The sequence below is a fragment of the Gracilinanus agilis genome, chromosome 4 (genome assembly GCF_016433145.1).
Source record: "Gracilinanus agilis isolate LMUSP501 chromosome 4, AgileGrace, whole genome shotgun sequence".
NCBI classification, from domain to species: Eukaryota; Metazoa; Chordata; class Mammalia; order Didelphimorphia; family Didelphidae; genus Gracilinanus; species Gracilinanus agilis.
Window position 1 is genome coordinate 256,835,003 of NC_058133.1, and position 16,965 is coordinate 256,851,967.

Below are 16,965 nucleotides of genomic sequence, written 5' to 3' on the forward strand. Positions count from 1 at the left end.
AGAGAGAGAGAGAGAGAGAGAGAGAGAGCTCTCTCTCTTGCGCACACACACACACACACACACACACACACACACACACCCCAAACTGAAACAGAGATGGGGAGATAAGAAAGAAAAGAACTAGATAAGGGGAAGGGAGAACAGATGACAGAAGGTGTGTGTGTGGGGGGGGTGACAGATTTGGAGGGTGAGGAACAGAGAAATTTGAGAGACAAGCACAAGGTACCGTGTGTGTGTGTGTGTGTGTGTGTGTGTGTGTGTGTGTGTGTGTGTGTGAGAGAGAGAGAGAGAGAGAGAGAGAGTAGAAGTAGGGGAATGAAATGAATCTATGCAAGTACCTTTTAGTCGTTATCTCGCCTTATATCATGTATGTAGTTCAGAAAACAGAAGGTCAGTTTTGTGCATGTAAAGTCTTGTCAACTGAACAATGCTCCAACTGACCATAGTTTGCCTAGCATGTTTCAGGTCATAAATCACGTTATAGGGCATACACAAAAGACAATTATGCCTCTCCAGAGGGTGAGATTAGGAGAAAAGAAGTCTATACGAATTTAATCTGAAAGAGGGAATCAATGTCACACGGGACTGTGTTTTGTTCTTTGTTAAATCACATGCAATGCATGCTAGAGACAGGTAGATTTTATATGGGCTAAGGACCATGTAACTTAAGACATTAGGAAGGTGTGGATGGCAAGTAGGTTAGATATAAATAGTGGAGAATGAGGAGGAAAATGGGGGTGGCAGTGTTGGGGGGAGGGAGAGCCAAGAGGTCAAAAAGGAAATAAATGTCCTGAAGATCTCTGGAGACACTCCTGATTCAGACCCCTTCCCCTTTCACTGGGGCAGCTAGGTGATGTAGTAGATAGAATGCCTGACCTGGAGTCAGGAAAACCTGAGTGTTCAAATCCAGCCTCAGATACTTCCTAGCTGTGTGACCCTGGCCAAGTCCCTTAACTCTGTTTGCCTCAGTTTCCTCATCTGCAAAATGCACTGGAGAAGGAAATGGCAAATCACATAGGTATCTCTGCCAAGAAAACCTCCAAATGAGGTCACAAAGAGTCGGACACAACTGAAACTGAACAATAACAATAACCCCCTTCACATTTGTGTTACCTTCCCCCTGAACCCCCCTGACTCCCCACTCCCTTTTCCCAGAACCTTGGTCTCCTGGCCCCAAGCCTGTCTCCTCCCTCCCAGCCTCAACCTTTCCTGCCTTCAGCAGAAACACCAGCTCCTTCTTCTAAGCCTCGGGGGCTTCCCCGGGCCAGGTTAGGGCCCTGAGCCCTCCCGCCCTGCTGCCGCTTCCTCTATAAAGGGACCCAGGCATCCTGGTCCAGGAAGCCAGGCTCATAGCAGGTAGGGGCCCCTGGCTGAGACACTCCTGAGCCCTGGGCCATTTCCCCTGGCTCTAAAGACCCCCTGATTCCACGTTCCCTCATCATATCTTCCTGTGTCTATTATTTGCATCTGCCCCTCTCTCGGGCTGCTTTGGGCTTTGGTCTCCACCTCACTGTTTCTGGGTCTCTGACTTTCTTGCTGTCAGTCTTTCTCTCTACTTCTGTTTCTGTTCCTCTCTGCCTGTTTCTGTTTCTCTGTCTCATTTCTGTCAAATAGTCTCTATGTATTTCTCTGTACTTCTGGTTTTCTCTTTACATGTGTCTCTTAGTATCTCTCTAGTGTCTCTTGGTATCTTGATGTCATGAGTTTCCATATCTTCCCCTTTCCATCTCTGTGCTTGTTCCCATTTCCCTTCCCTTCCCCCCTCCCTTGGCACCTCCTCTCACTTTCTCTTTCTCTCTCCCCAGGTTCTCCCCATGACCCCATCTGGAGTCTTGTGCCTCCTGGGGGCGTTAAGCCTCCAGGTGCTTTGGCTGAAGCCACCAGGGGCTCAGGTGAGAGGCAAGAGGCTGGGATGACCTGGGGGTCAGGTACTTAAAGGGGCAAGAAAGAAATCTTGGCCCCCTGGTAACTTTTTTTTTTTAACCCTTAACTTCTATGTATTGGTTCCTTGGTGGAAGAGTGGTAAGGGTAGGCAATGGGGATCAAGTGACTTGTCCAGGGTCACACAGCTGGGAAGTGTCTGAGGTCAGATTTGAACCTAGGACCTCCCATCTCTAGGTCTGGCTCTCAATCCACTGAGCCACCCAGCTGACCCTCCTGGTAACTTCTTAACCATGTTCTTTCACAGGGGGCTCCAAATCCTGATAACTCCCACTCATCTAGCCTAGTCCTACCTCAGACAGCTCAGCCTCTCAGCCAGAAGCGCCTCAAAAGAGACACCCACAAACCAGCTGCCCACCTTGTTGGTAAGAATCTAAGTGTTACACCTTCTTCGCTTTCCTAATAGACCCAGGCATCCAGGTCCCAGTTTTCTTCCCCCTGGGTGACCTGAACATCTGTTCTCTTCAGTCCCTAACTTTCCCTCACTCCTGCTTCTCTCCCCTAGGAGACCCCAGGGCCCAGGACTCCATACATTGGAGGGCGAGCACAGACCACGCTTTTCTCCAACATGGCTTCTCCCTAAGCAACAACTCCCTGGTGGTTCCCACAAGTGGCCTCTACTTCGTTTACTCCCAGGTTGTCTTCACAGGAACCAGCTATCTTCCTAAAGTTCCCCCAACCCCCCTCTACCTGAGCCATGAGGTGCTCCTCTTCTCCTCCAAGTACCAGGTTCATGTACCCCTCCTGAGTGCCCAGAAGTCTGTGTGCCCAGGGCCCCAAGGGCCCTGGATGAAATCAATCTACCAAGGAGCTGTGTTTCTGCTCACCCAGGGAGATCGGCTATCCACTCATACAGACGGTATCTCTCACCTGCTCCAGTCCCCTAGTAGTGTCTTTTTTGGGGCCTTTGCACTATAGAGAAATAGAAAAATGAAGGGAGAAATGACTTCAAGGCCAGAGACCTCCATGCCCGTTTCCTCTATTCCTACAGTTTCAAGCGCCTACACCACCATCCCCTGCTTCCACCATTGCTTCAGTTTCTTTCAAGTATTTCCCTTCTCGGTAACCTCCAGAAATAGAAATAGGGGTGGTTTGAAGGCACCCTAGAATGGAGGTTAAGGTGGGGATGACCACATACACCTCCACCCCCCCAAACCACTGTCAGAACCTGGACTGAGAATTTCAAGTCTAACCAGAAACACCAAGACAAGAGTAATTTGGTTGGCCAGCTAGTAGCATGAGTGGGGTTTAGGCCTGGCCATGGAAGGGACAGGGAAGGAAGGAGTGTTGGAGTGGGTATCAGGGGTTGTTGAGACAGGGAATGGGGCATTATTTATGAATGGAGATTATTAAATTATTTATTTATAAAGGAGCAGAGAATGGGAAGAAGGAGATAGAAAGGGGAGAAAGATATCTCCGGAAGAGGTATCAGCTAGGTACAGAGGCAAAATATTGACTTATAGAGAGAGCAAATGTAGAAAACGAATGAAGGAGGGAAGGAGGTGGTCCAGGTGAGAAGGGCTTTGTAAAAATAGGGACAGCAGAGTGCTAGGAACCCTATCTGGACCTCAGCAAATTTCAATAAATATTTTTCCTCTGAGACAATGTCTGTCTGTCTGTTTAAAGGATGGGGTGCCATAGATTGTTGTGGAGGGAGTCACAAAGGGGGAAGATACTAGCAGCCATGTTGGAATGGAAGGATACATGAAGAAACATGGAGACAATTGGGGAGAAAAATACATAAGGCTATAGGAGAATTAAAGCAATGGGGGGAGAGGCTTAAAAGACATGAGTGATAAAGGTATGTGTGAGCATGTGTGGAGATGATATCAGAGACTCTAGGAGGCTTCTGGGAGTATATATCCTGATATGGGGATGCTCTGAGGGGATCATGGAGGTCTTTGGGGCAGGGGGACTCTATCAAGAAACCAAAAATTCCTATAGCCCAAGAATGAAACCCATGATGTGAGTCCAGAAGTCAGAATGAAAGTAGAAGCATCTTCCCAGGCCTGGTTTTGCCCTTTCTGGGATGTCTCTATTTCTTTCAGAAATTTAGATCTCAAACCCTAACTTTGTTCCTTCTCCTCCTTTTCCTCTCAAGGGTCCCCCAATCCTCCAAGCACCAGTTTGTTCTTCTTTTAGGAGTCCAGATATCTCACCTCTTAAGCCCTGATCTCTTTTGAGTAGTGTTTCAATATGTAAGGGGTTGGAGGCCTGGGGAACAGTGGCCAGACCGAGTGAAGAATCAGTTCAGAACTCTGTCATCATTGGGGTTAAGGGGTGTGATATCCTTAAGTCCAACTTTCCAATATCCACCCCCAGTGGGAAGAAGAAACTGAGAGGAGCCTGCGGAAGGTCCACAGGGCCCCCACTACAGCTTCCTCCAGATGAGCTCATGGGTTTCTCCACCAGGGAAGTTTTGAGGCTATGAGAGAGCCTTCCCTCCGCCCTCCTAGCACCCTCCCAACACCCTCCCCTTGGGGCATATAAAGACAGCTGCTCACTCACCAGTTGACAGAAGCTCCCATACAGAGAACAACTGGGGACTAATTAGAGAGATAGAGAGACTACTCCAGACAGACTCTCTGAAATTCTCTTCCACACCTTAAAAAAAAACCCAAACCACTGGGCACTGCTTCTCTCTCTCTGTCTCTGTCTCTGTCTCTGTCTCTGTCTCTGTGTCTCTGTCTCTGTCTCTCTCTCTCTCTCTCTCTCTCTCTCTCTCTCTCTCTCTCTCTCTCACACACACACACACACACACACACACACACACACACACACACACACTCTGTCCCCTGGGCCATTTGCTTCTCTGCATCAAGGAACTACAAATTTCAACTTCATCCTCTCCTAAAACGACACCACTGGAAACTGAGCAGCTCCACAAAACAGGAACCATGAGCACAGAGAGCATGATCCAAGACGTAGAGTTAGCAGAAGAGGCTCTTCAGAGGAAGGCAAGGGGGCTCCAAGGCTCTGGACATTGCCTCTGCCTCACTCTCATCTCTTTCCTTGTTCTTTCTGGAGCCACTGTTCTCTTCTGCCTGCTGCACTATGGGGTCATCGGACCCCAGAAAGAACAGGTGAGAGACATAGAACATATTCAAGAGCCTCCCAATCATTTAGCCATAGAAAAGGGAACAGAGAGAGATTGGGGGAAGAAAGATAAGAAGACAAAAAGAGGGAAAGAAACATTATAAGAGTCAGAGAGGTGGGAGAATTGTGATAAGGGAGAAAGATGGGAAAAGGAAGCATAAAGAATGATAGAAAGAAAGGAATAAGGATAGAGGGAGCAAGGGAGAGACCTGAGGGAAAAGATGCTTAGAGAAATAAGGAGAAAGATGGAGTGATGGGGAAAGACAGAGGAGGAAAAAGAGATGAGATGAGAATTATGAGATGCATCTGAGTATACATCCCAACTCTTTCTTCTCAACTATCTTTGTCCATAATTCATCACTGACCCCTTCTCCTGTCTTTCTTCTCTAGGACTCTCCCAATGCTTTTCTTGACATGAAACCTCTGACCCAGAGAGTCAGTAAGTATCCTCTATTGATGATCTCAATCTCCTACACCTTTATTCCCAAGGGGGACATATCTGAGATGAGGATAGGGATAGGGATGGGGGAGCAGTTTTCAGGGGACAGGAAGCATTTCTGAATTTTTGGTTTCTGGTGGGGAGGGAATGAAAGCAAGTTAAAGCCCAGTATTAAACTTTCATTTCTTCATTCTCTTTTCTTCCCCATTCTAGGATCTTATCAGACTGAAAGTGACAAGCCTGTGGCTCATGTTGTAGGTAAGGATCTGAAACTTTGGAATTAGGACCAAATGGGGCCTAGAATCAGGGGATTGGTTGAGGGGCAATATGGAACTTTGGGGATAAGTAGAGCCTATGGTGGGGGGAGTAGAAATATTAGCAGGGAAGGAAGAGAGACTGAGAGGAGAAGAGGATGGCTAGTATTAGAATAGGATGAGGGGGAATAGAGGGAATTCAAGAGAGAGGATTCTATGGGGATGGATAGAATCTAAAGGATAGGACATAAAAGAATGCTTTGAACTTTAGAAAAAAGAACTGAGGAGAAGACAAAATTTGGGAAACAGATGAAACCCAGAAGAAACATGTGGATTCAACTTTCTCTTCCTCTTTCCTTACAGCTAAACCCACAGCAGAAGGGCAGCTCCAGTGGTCGAGTGGGTATGCCAATGACCTCCTGAATGGCATGGAATTGAAAGACAATCAACTAGTAGTGCCAGCCACTGGGCTCTACCTGGTCTACTCTCAGCTCCTTTTCAAGGGTGAGGACTGTGCCAACAAACCTCTGCTCCTCATGCACACCGTCTCCCGGGTTGCACGATCTTACCCAAACAAAGTCAGCCTCCTTGCTGCTATCAAGAGCCCATGCCAGAGGGCAGCACAAGGATCCAGGGAATCCAATCCCTGGTATGAACCAATCTACCTGGGTGGTGTCTTCCAGCTTGAGAAAGGTGATATGCTCAGTTCTGATACCAACTACCCAAATTATCTTGACTTTGCTGAGTCTGGCCAGGTCTATTTTGGAGTCATTGCCCTTTGAGAGAAAAGAGAAGTAATACCCCAAACTCCATACCCTTCTTCACTCCCTACTCACCTTTATCAATCTTCCTCCTTGTCCCTAGAAGGGTCCTTTTCTGGATCAGGAAAATGGTTCAAAGTCTGGGAATTAGAGTTTAGAACAATCTAGAATATGATAAAGGACATTGAGAAACCAAGGGTCAGAGCATTGGCTGCATATCAAAGACCATAGAAATACGGGATCCAGAGTAACATAAAAATGTATCAAGAAATCCGTGTGCTGAAACAAATTTAGAACCTAGATAAAAACTGCAAACTGGAGACCAAGAGTATACAGAACAAGGACCAGCCCTAAAAGCCTAACCTGAGGGAAAGGACCCTCTTTACTCTAGAATACTCTCTGAGATATATCTAATTTAGACACTGTGTTGAAATCTAGTTCTTTCCTGTTCTATTTATTGTGATGCAGGAGCCATGCCTTTTGCCCCCCTGGAGTGGCTTCTGTTATTTATGATTGGATAATAGGATTATTTATTTATTTATTTATTTATTTATTGTTTATTTATTCTTAATGTATTTATTAAGAAGGTTAGCATTCATGGGGGGACACAGATGTTGAGGTTTCCCCAGCTCAGGAGTATTTTCTATGAAAATGGAGCTGAAGCAAGAGGTGCTTCTATCCTGGCCCCTTGTCTATCCTCCCACCTGCCTATTTTAAAAATTATCTGATCTTATTACATTGTTGATTTAGTGGCTATGCGTCGCTTTATCTCTGAACCTATGCTCCCAAGGGGAGTCGTGTCTGTAAGCGCCCTATTTGTCAGTGGTGAGAAATAAACTTTGCTTTGAAAAGATTCGGAATTTGATAAGTGTTATTTATTGCTTATTTCTTAAGTGATGAATGTGTTTGGGAGGTCAAAGTGCATTGAGTGATCCAATTATTTTATTTCCTCTATCTGCCTCTGTCCAAGGCGGGAAAATGTTCCCCTCTGCCTTCTAATTCCTTCTCCTCAGAATGTGAGAGCCTTCTCTACAATCTCTTCCTACACTCCAATCCTTATGTTCCAAGATCACAGAATCCAGGAGATCTCACAGAGAAAAAAACTAGAAAAGCATCCCCATACCCTGATACTTAGAGACAAAGATAGCCTTTTATTTTACCACGACAATTAAGATGGTCCTTTAGGAGCTTCCTCAATATCACTCTTCAAAAATTCCAATTATCATTGCTTACTCATTCCTCCTTTCCTCTTATCATAGAGGAAAAAGCATTCCTTCTTCTCTATAAGGCCATATTCCTACCTGCACCTTGATTTCATTCTCTCCTCCCTCTTCTACTATCCATCTGATGGATTTCTTCCCAGCTCCTACAAACACGCTCAGGTCTTCCCAATCCTATAAAAAACCTTCCCTTGACTCCTGACCATTGACCTGACCATTGACATTCACATGGCTGTCTTTTATTTCACTGCCAAACTTCTTTAAAAAATAATAAAATAAAGTTTTATCTTCTGTCTTAGAATCAATACTATGTATTGGTTCCAAGGCAGAAGAGTGCTAGGCAGAAAGACTAGGCAACGGGGGTTAATGCCCAGGGTCACACAGCTAGGAAATATCTGAGGCCAGATAGGAACCCAACTCCAGAACTGGCTCCTTATCCACTGTGCTACCTAGCTGCCCCTCACTGCCCAACTTCTAGAAAACTTCATTTATTCCCAGAGCCTCTGATTCCTCTACACACTCCTTCTGGAATCCCTTGCATTTAGCTTCTTGCCTCCTCCCCCACACCTGTGATCCCTTCACCTCACTCTGAAATCCACACAAAAGGGTCTCCTGCCAGAGAAAGAAGAGAAATAGGGAACATTCTTATATCAAAGAGAGATTTTGATGTGGTTGAGTATCAGTTGTTGTCATGCAACCCAGTGTAAAGTCTCTGAGTCCCTGAGAATGGCATTCCCCCTTTCCCCAGAATTTTTCAACTGCCACCAAAAAGGAAATAAAATGTGTTCTATTGAAAAGAACATTAAATAGTCAAACAATCTCTTCCTGCCACTGATTGTATGACCTTAGACAAATCACTTAATGTCTCTGTACCTCAGTTTCTTAATCAATAAAACATGGGAGTTGAACTAGATCACAACTCATAACCAAAAGGAATTACCACTATAATGTTTCTTATCTGACAAGGGTTACATCTAACTTCTCCTTGGAAAGGAGGGAAAATGCCCCACCTCTCAAGGAAGTTCATTCCACTTTGGGACAGCTCTAATTGCTAGAAAGTTTTCTGAAAATCAAGTAAAAATAACTGACTCTTTATAACAGCTACAACCCTCTCTCTTCTCTTGGTTCTGCCAGATCTAATCCCTTCTCCTTTCAGTTAATTGAAGAGAGTTAACCCCCCACCATCTTTTCTCCAAAGTTCCCTCAACCAAAGCTCTAATTTTCCTTCCTGTTCTAAATCCTATGAACACCTATGAGAGTGGAACCAGACAAAGGAAACCATACCTAGAGATTGGGAATTTCCAATTCTGGGAATTCCAATTGCTATCAGGGGAATTCCCCTCAGCTCAGGTGAAGTTTCCGGATTTTGTGGCCTGAGAGAGTAGGACAACATTCCCAATGACCTGAATCACAGCCAAAGAGCTTCCAGAGAGCCAGGTGTCCAATCGCCTAACTTCCCTCCCCCACAGACTCCTTTCAGGGATCAACTCTTGGTTTTCCCTTATCTTTCCCATTCCCAAAGGAGTGATACAGAGATTTGCAGAAATCAGAACCAGAGCAACAAAGGCTATTTATTCAGAAATAGAAACTATAGTCCAGGCTGGTCTTTGATTTGAGATACATTGGGAAAAGGAGGATGCGAAATAAGGGGGAAAGACAGAAAGACAAGTGAGAAAGCTATAGATGGACAGTTTTCTTCTCCCCACCCACTCCCACCCCCACTCCCAAGTTTTGCTGTTATATATGAACAAATATGTTATGTTTCTCAGGGCAACTAATTCTACAGAGGAACAAAAGGAGACTGACCTAGATAGAGGGTTGAATCCCCCATCTGCCTCCCCCACACTGGGGCTCTAAATGGGTCAATGGTGGTGGGGCTGCGGCGGATGCTGTTGTTACTCACCCCATTTCCCCCACTCTTCCTGGAACTGGGGAGCTAAGGTATGAACTATGGACTAGGACTTTCCATTCTGCCTTGGATTTGAGAATGTCCTCCTGTGAAATTGTTTTTTTTTTTTTCCCCTCTTTCTCTCCTTTGCCTCCCCCCCATGACACTATAATTTTCTCTAACCACCAACCTTTATTTCCCCTATCTAGAACATGACAACTTTTCCTTCCTGCCATACAGAGACTTTCTCTCTGAAATGGGACTCTTCCTCCATATCCTTTCCAGTCCCCATATATATCTCTCTCTCTGTCATGAAAGTCCTGGCCCCAGAAATCTTAATGGTAAGGAAGCATCATAGCTCCATTGGCCTAACCCAGGAAATTGAGGCAGGATCTAGATACATATCCCATATCACTCTAGTGATATGGTTTTTTTGTTTGGTAATTTTGTTTGATAGAGCTAACTACCAATTACACCAAAATCATTCCCCTGAGAGGAGAATTTTGCCAAAACACACATAGTTCCAACTCCTGTATTTCTCTGACATAAGATTTAAGACTCTTCCCACAGAATTTCCCACAGGCTAAAGAATTTTTTTTAAAACCTTTACCTTCCCTCTTAGAATCAATATTAGTTCCAAGACAGAAGATGGGTAAGGGCTAGGCAATGGGATTAAATTATTTACCCAGGATCACACAACTAGGAAATGTCTGAAACCAGATTTGAATCTAGGACCTACCATCTCTGGGCCTGGCACTCTATTCACTGAGCCACCTAGCTGCCCCACTAAAGAAATTTTTTATTATTGATCCTGGAGAAGGAAAAAGAATGCTGGTTTGGGAATAATATAAGGAAACTGGAAGTAGGGGCCACAACTAATGAATGCAGCTAGAATGTCTAGGTCGCCCCTCAAACTGTGCCTATGAAGATAACAGACACAGCAGGTCAGACTTCTTGACAAAAAAGGATACCAGGTTAGGGTAGAAGTAATTTAAGAGAGAATATGGTGAGGATGTTTTTAAATTCAGTCTGAGATGGCATATGGTAGAACGGAAAGAACACCACACTTAGAGCCAGGAGCCCTGGGTATGAATCCTTTCTTTCCTAATTACTCCCTGTGTGGCTTTGGGTAATTTATTTACTCTCTGTTCCTTAGGCCCCATCACAATGAAAGACTAGATGATTTTAAATCCTAAATCCATGATCTACTGAGTAGAGGAAGGGGGTTACGCAATATGGAGGTGGCATCATGGATGGAAGTGGAGTGTGTGTGTACCAAGGTGCAATGGGGAACAGACTGAGTAGAGGAAGGGGGTTACACAATATGGAGGTGGCATCCATGGGATGGAAGTGGAGTGTGTGTGTACCAAGGTGCAATGAGGAACACAGGAGACAGAGAGCAAAGACAGCAGAGGAGGCACTGTCCATTTTGGTTATTTTTTGTTTATTATTTTCTTACCATCTGGCCCTCTCTCCTTCCTTCCCTGGATTGCCACCCCCATCTGTTCCTTCCCCAACTATGACCACTATCTGGCCATTTGCCCTTCACTTCCTCCAGGGACCCTTTATCTGCACAAACCCAACTCCCCTTGTCTCCCATCAAGTCACTGACTCATAGGCCAGTGAGCATTTCCCTTAGGAGGTAAGCATCCCTCATCCCACCATTACAGCCCCAAAGAATGTCTTCCCCCTCCTGAAGTCCACCATGCCAGGATGACTTACATTAACATAGATTCTCTCACCCCCTCGAAGCTGAGCCAATCCCCCAAACCCTACACTGGCATACCACAAGGTTCCCTTCCCAACCCCCCCGGCCTGCTGCACGATAGGGTTCACAGTATCAGCCCCCTGCAGCAGCAGTTCTGGCTCCCCCGACCCATAGGCGCCCCCAGTCCGATAGAGCCAACTACTGAGGATTACAGAGACTCCAGGCTCCCCAGCATGATGATGAGAGTGGGGTTGTTCTCCAGCAGAGGGAGCTCGGCCCCTGTACCCGATGTGACAGTACAGGAAATAGACTCCATCTTGGGGAAGGGCCAGCCCTTCATCCCCCAAGAATTGTGTTCCACTCTGCAAAAACGCTTCCTCGTTCTCTGACTCCCAGCAAAGCCCATGACATTGTTTTGGGACACCTGGGAAGAAATAGGGTGAAATGAGGAACCCTGTCTCCTTAAGAACCAACTCCTGCACGCTGAGTGATTCCCTCCCCATCTAACAAATTGCCTTGGAATCTGAGCTGGAACAGGCTGAATGTGTGGGAGAAAGGTTGAAAGATTGGAATTGGGGGAGGGCCTGGAGGGATGGAGGGATGGAGGGATAGAGAAGAGTTCCAAACAGCCTTGGGATTCAAGGCTGAGTTCTATGGACCACAAATAGGTCTATGTATGGGAATCCAGATCTGGGTTATGGAAGAGAAAACGTATGCAAATTCAGGCTAGATTTTCTCAGGACACCAAGAACCAGGATGCTAAAGGAAAAGGAGAATCAGTGGGAGTCTGGGGCAGTAGGACAGACAGGAAGGGAACACCGACCCAGAATAGGAAGAATGCCAATAGGGAATGGGAAAAGAGAGTCTAGAGGAGGACTGGAGAACCAACTGGGGAGGGTAGGCGGGAAACAGTGGGAAATGAAAGAGGAAGGGAAAGGAAAAGAAAGGGGACCCAAAGAGCCCCATGAAAAAAGCCAGTGAGGAGGAGGTGTTCTGACTCCAATTCAGGTTTACACTAGATTCACTCCAGATTTATCTCTAATTTTCCCAATTTCAAGCCAATCCTCTTCCCTGGGTGAATCCAGGTTCTTACCTATGAGGTGTGCAGCTGGAGGAATGGACCTGAGATCTGATCTGGACTCCTCTGGCAGGTGATGAAATCCTGGTGGGGGGAGGAAAAGGAGGGAAGAGAGAGAGTGAGAGATTGAAGGTCTGGGAGAGACCTTGAAGGAATCAAGGTTCTTCAGATCAGGCTAGATATCTGAGTTCATGAGATAAAAAGGGGTGGAATAAGGACCTGGGGACCACATCCAGATACTGGGAATCATCCTTACCCAGTTGCTGCTGCAATTGTCCTCCTGGACCAGAGGGGTCAGCTACCTGGGTGGGGAGACAGTCATCCTTACCCAGTTGCTGCTGCAATTGTCCTCCTGGACCAGAGGGGTCAGCTACCTGGGTGGGGAGACAGTGAGAGAACCATCACTACCTCCTTCTCTACTTGGACCCAAGAAATGGATCCTTCGGCTCCTGGCTCTCTTCTCCCCAAGCCAGAGAGTCACAGGAATCAGTGTGAAAATAGAAAAGAAGAAATTAAATTCTAATAACACAAGGAGAGATAGAAAAATTTAGCATGTATGACCCACAGGTGTCAGGAAAACACAAGACAATGGATGAGGTAATTGAGGATAGGGGTGTTGATGCTCATACAGAGACACATAGAGATATAAGGACACCAGGAATTTCGAAGAGATGGACAGGGAGAGCCTAAGACACAGAATCTTAGAAAGAAACCAAGGCATAGTGAGAAAAACAGAGAAACTACACAGCAAAGGTGTGGATACAGAGAGAGACATGGACAGCCACTGTTCACCTGTCCCCTCTGTTCTTGGGGCATCAGGGCCAACATAGTCAGGATAGTGAGGGGTATAGACAGCAGCAGAGTCCCCAATATTGCAGCTCCTATTGAGGCCACCAAAAGGCAACCTTTCTCATTAGGCCCACCAGCACGAGTCCCCAGCCCTGGAACCCCCATTGATGAACTGAGCTAGGGCTTGAGCCAGAGAGGGAGGGTCTTTCATACCCTTGGGGTGGGGTTACCACTCCACCACCACTACCATGTACACACCTGTCTGGGACTTTCCAAACACCCCTCTTCTCATCATGGTTCCTCCCCACCAACCCCCCAACCAAGTTTCCTGTTTACCCAGAGTTGGGGCAGGGCAACCAGACGCCTAGATTCTCTGAACTCGGGAAGGAGGTAGGGTGCTATATGGCTTGATGCCTGGGTCCCTTAGGGGACTGGGGACTGGGGGAGGGGTAGAGAAAAGAGATGGGGCTTGTATGACAGTATGTCTATATCCCCAGGGGAAGCATCATAACTTTGCTAGCCTAACTCAAGGGGTGGGATATAGGAAGATCTTCTCTAGCTCATTGTCAGCACCCCAGACCTGCCTTGATAATGAACATTGGATGGCAGGGCTCAGAACTCAAGTTTCAGTCAAAATGCAGCTGAGGTGATGGAAGAGCTACTTACTAAGATGTATATGGAAAGAGATTGGCAGCCAATGAATATTTATTGAACATCTGCTTTGGGCTAGATACTATGGGTATATAAAAATATAATACATAGTCTCTATCCTCAAAGAGCTTACAATCTATTAGATGCTAAGGTTAGATGCCAGATAGTAACATATATAAAATTCATACATGATATAGTGCATCATACCAAGTGAAAAGTGATGATAAGAGTAACTCACATTTTTAGAGAACAAGACTCTTTCCCTATAACCACGAAGAATTGTCACTCATTTAACAAATGAAGAAACAGATTCCGAGACCTTAAGGGACTTGCCCTTAGCAAGCAAGCAAGTATGTGGTACAGAATTTGAACCCAGATCTCTTGATTCCAGGTCCAAAGCTCCTTAAAGATGCTGCCAGTAGCATGATAAGTCAGAAAAAAGACTGAGTTGGAGTCCTTGATCTTCTACTTCCTAACTGACCTGGAACAAATTATTTCACCCATCTCTGAATCTCTTCCCTCATCTGTGAAATTAGGATAACTACTTCCTTCTTCAGTCAATCAGTAATAAGCATCTAATACATGTTTCTTATGTGTCATGCTCCACACTAACTAGTAGTGATAAAAAATATAGAAGAGAGACTTCCCCTGCCCTCAAGGAGCTTACATTCTACTAATGGGATATGTTTGCAGATGAATACAGAAGAAGGAATAAGCATTTATATGGCACCTACTATGTGCCAAGTACTGTGCTAATTGTTTTACCAATATTATCTCATTAGAGTCTCACAACAACCCAGAAAGAAAGGTGCTATTATTATCTCCATTTTACAGTTGAGGAAACTGAGGCAAACAGAGGTAACATGACTTGTACAAGGTCATAAAGCTCATCTGTGTCTGAGTCTAGATTGGAACTCAGGGCCTCCATTCTACTCCACAATATCCATTGTGCTATCTGATATACATAATCCAGGGCAGAGGGGGCTGACAATAGGGAAACCATCAATCTTGAAATCTTGAAAGAGGAATCCTTTAAGCAGAACCTTAAAAAGAGTTAGAGATTCCAGGAAACAGGTAAGAAAGGAGGACATTCAAGATATGGAATCCAATTTGTGCAAAGGCCTGGAATCAGAAGATGGCATAAAGAACACCAAGTAGGCCAGTTACGGTAGAGTGTAGAATTTGTGACCAAAAATAATGCATAATCACCCTAGAAAAATTGGCTGGAGTCAGATTATGAAGAACTCTAAAAGTTAAAGGAATTTGTATTTTTTCTTAATGCTACTGGGGAGCCACTGAAAAGCTTCCTAAGCAGAGGAATGAGCTTCAGGGAGATCTGCTTGGCACCTGTTCAGAGGATGGGTTAGAAAGAAAAGAGAATGGTGGCAGGAATACCAAGTAGGAGGCTTTCAAAGTAGTCCAGATGAAGGTCTGATGAGAGATGATGAGGGTTTGAACTGAGGTAGTGTAAGTAAAAAGGAAGGAAAGTGAGAGACTTTGTTAATGGAACTGAGGAGACTTGGAATGAATTGAATATAGGAAATGAATAAAAGTGAAAAGTTAAAAGTGACATTTAGATTTTGAAACTGATGGGCTGAGAGAATGGTATTATCTTCAATAGAAAGATGAAAGTTGGGAGAAAGGGAGGAAAGAGTAGAAGAGAGCAGGGGGAAAATGAGTTCTCTTTTGGGCATGTCATGAATTCGGAAATAGCCCTCAAGAGATAAAAGAGTTAGGCATGAAAATATGGGAGTCATCTGCATAAAAGATGATAATGGAAATCCATGAATCATTGCTGATATCACTGAAAGTGAGACTGTAGAGAAGACCCAGGTCTGAGACTTGGGGTACATTCATTTGATAGAGGACAGGACAGTGATGACAATACTATGAAGGACAGAGGATCAGGTAGAGAACCATGACAAAGCAATATCATAAAAACTCTAGGAGGAGAAAGTAACCAGAAGAAGATGTGTGATTATCACTGTCACAAAGGATGATGTCTGAGAAAAGAGAAAAAGGCTACTGGATTTGCAGTAAATAGACCACTGGTGACTTTGAAGAGAGTTGTTTTAATTGAGTGGTGGGGATGAAAGCCAGAATGCACAGGGTTGGGAAATGAGTAGGAAGTGTTAAAATGGATAAAAAGTAGTGTAGATCTCACAATATTATTTTAAGAAAATTCAAAATTCTATACTATTTTGACTGATGCTCATACTACCCTCTTATCTCCTAATTATTACTTTTTTCCCCAGGATCAGATGTGATAATAGTTTGGGGAACAAAATGAGAAAAAGTAGTCTCTGAAAATGGTTATGCTTTTTTGCTCCCCTCATCTTCCCATTGCTCATGGCAGAAGGAAAGAAAGGGGAAGGAGGATCAAGGTGGCGAGATTTGGGGCTCAGCACGGACAAGTGCATGTCCTTTAAAGGCCTTTTGGCCTTTTTAAAACCTGGAGAATCAGAGCTTTAGGAGGGTTATGCTGCCACTGCCACTGCCACTGCCACTAAATATGAATCAGACTTGTAGTGAAGTAAAGTCCAAGGTCCAGAGAACAGCCAAGTAAGGATCACCATGCAGAGATAGCAACCAAAACATTCTGAAACCTCTGGATTAAAAGAAGACCAAGAGACTGATCCACCTCTTATCACTCCTCCAAATTTCTCCAGTGTTTTCACTGGACTAGACTTGGATCTAGACCTGGGCCCTGGACTCAGTCCAGCACTTTTCTCCTTCTCCTTTGTCCATGATCCTTTGGGTTTGAAAGAAGGTTCTGGGATATGGAACATCTAATGTGTACAAGCACTCAGACTTTTCCCCTTGTAACTTCATTAAATTTAATAAACTATATGGCTGCAGAAAGTTGATGAACTGGGTTTTATAAACATAGAGGATCATTTGGATGGAAGAAAGTCTCAGATACAGGATGGGACATAGCAAACCAGAGATTTTTCTATTTTAATAGTACTGAAAATATTTTATAACAACCCCAAGGCAAAATTCACCAAATGGTGGTGATGGTGTGTGTATGTGTGTGATAGAAGAAAGGAGAAAGAAAGAAAGAAAGAAAGAAAGAAAGAAAGAAAGAAAGAAAGAAAGAAAGAAAGAAAGAAAGAAAGAAAGAAAGAAAGAAAGAAAGA

General features: G+C 44.8%; 4 protein-coding genes across 4 annotated transcripts in view; 3 read left to right on the plus strand and 1 right to left on the minus strand.

The window, feature by feature from the left end:
- Positions 1-1,814: 1,814 nt before the first annotated feature.
- LTA (lymphotoxin alpha) lies at positions 1,815-2,859 on the plus strand. The gene is made up of 3 exons (XM_044673847.1): positions 1,815-1,892; positions 2,189-2,306; positions 2,447-2,859. The coding sequence occupies exons 1-3, from the start codon at positions 1,815-1,817 to the stop codon at positions 2,857-2,859; spliced, it is 609 nt and encodes a 202-aa protein (XP_044529782.1).
- A 1,979-nt stretch (positions 2,860-4,838) lies between these two features.
- On the plus strand, positions 4,839-6,512 carry TNF (tumor necrosis factor). Its single transcript, XM_044673844.1, has 3 exons — positions 4,839-5,024; positions 5,641-5,734; positions 6,094-6,512. The coding sequence occupies exons 1-3, from the start codon at positions 4,839-4,841 to the stop codon at positions 6,510-6,512; spliced, it is 699 nt and encodes a 232-aa protein (XP_044529779.1).
- Positions 6,513-10,975: 4,463 nt separating this feature from the next.
- On the minus strand, positions 10,976-13,339 carry LTB (lymphotoxin beta). The gene is made up of 4 exons (XM_044673843.1): positions 13,178-13,339; positions 12,714-12,759; positions 12,401-12,469; positions 10,976-11,731 (listed from the first exon to the last, which is right to left on the minus strand). Exons 1-4 carry the CDS (start codon positions 13,337-13,339, stop codon positions 11,253-11,255), a joined length of 756 nt encoding a protein of 251 aa, XP_044529778.1. The 3' UTR covers positions 10,976-11,252.
- A 2,485-nt stretch (positions 13,340-15,824) lies between these two features.
- LST1 (leukocyte specific transcript 1) overlaps positions 15,825-16,965 on the plus strand; it is a 9,445-nt gene continuing 8,304 nt past the window's right edge. The window contains exon 1 of the mRNA XM_044675261.1: positions 15,825-15,861. Within this exon, the coding sequence (XP_044531196.1) occupies positions 15,825-15,861 (37 nt within the window). The remainder of the gene's footprint in view (positions 15,862-16,965) is intronic.

Bases quoted from the DNA above. Each gene is read 5' to 3' on its own strand.
- TNF (XM_044673844.1), top strand. From the start codon at position 4,839: ATGAGCACAGAGAGCATGATCCAAGACGTAGAGTTAGCAGAAGAGGCT. The intron at 5,025-5,640 runs GTGAGAGACATA...AGCAAGTTAAAG, and splicing joins TCGGACCCCAGAAAGAACAG to CCCAGTATTAAACTTTCATT. The intron at 5,735-6,093 runs GTAAGGATCTGA...CTTTCCTTACAG, and splicing joins GCCTGTGGCTCATGTTGTAG to CTAAACCCACAGCAGAAGGG.
- LTA (XM_044673847.1), top strand. From the start codon at position 1,815: ATGACCCCATCTGGAGTCTTGTGCCTCCTGGGGGCGTTAAGCCTCCAG. The intron at 1,893-2,188 runs GTGAGAGGCAAG...GTTCTTTCACAG, and splicing joins TGAAGCCACCAGGGGCTCAG to GGGGCTCCAAATCCTGATAA. The intron at 2,307-2,446 runs GTAAGAATCTAA...TCTCTCCCCTAG, and splicing joins ACCAGCTGCCCACCTTGTTG to GAGACCCCAGGGCCCAGGAC.
- LTB (XM_044673843.1), bottom strand. From the start codon at position 13,339: ATGGGGGTTCCAGGGCTGGGGACTCGTGCTGGTGGGCCTAATGAGAAA. The intron at 12,470-12,713 runs GTAAGGATGACT...TCCCCCCACCAG, and splicing joins ACAATTGCAGCAGCAACTGG to GATTTCATCACCTGCCAGAG. The intron at 11,732-12,400 runs GTAAGAACCTGG...ATTTCTTCCCAG, and splicing joins TCCAGCTGCACACCTCATAG to GTGTCCCAAAACAATGTCAT.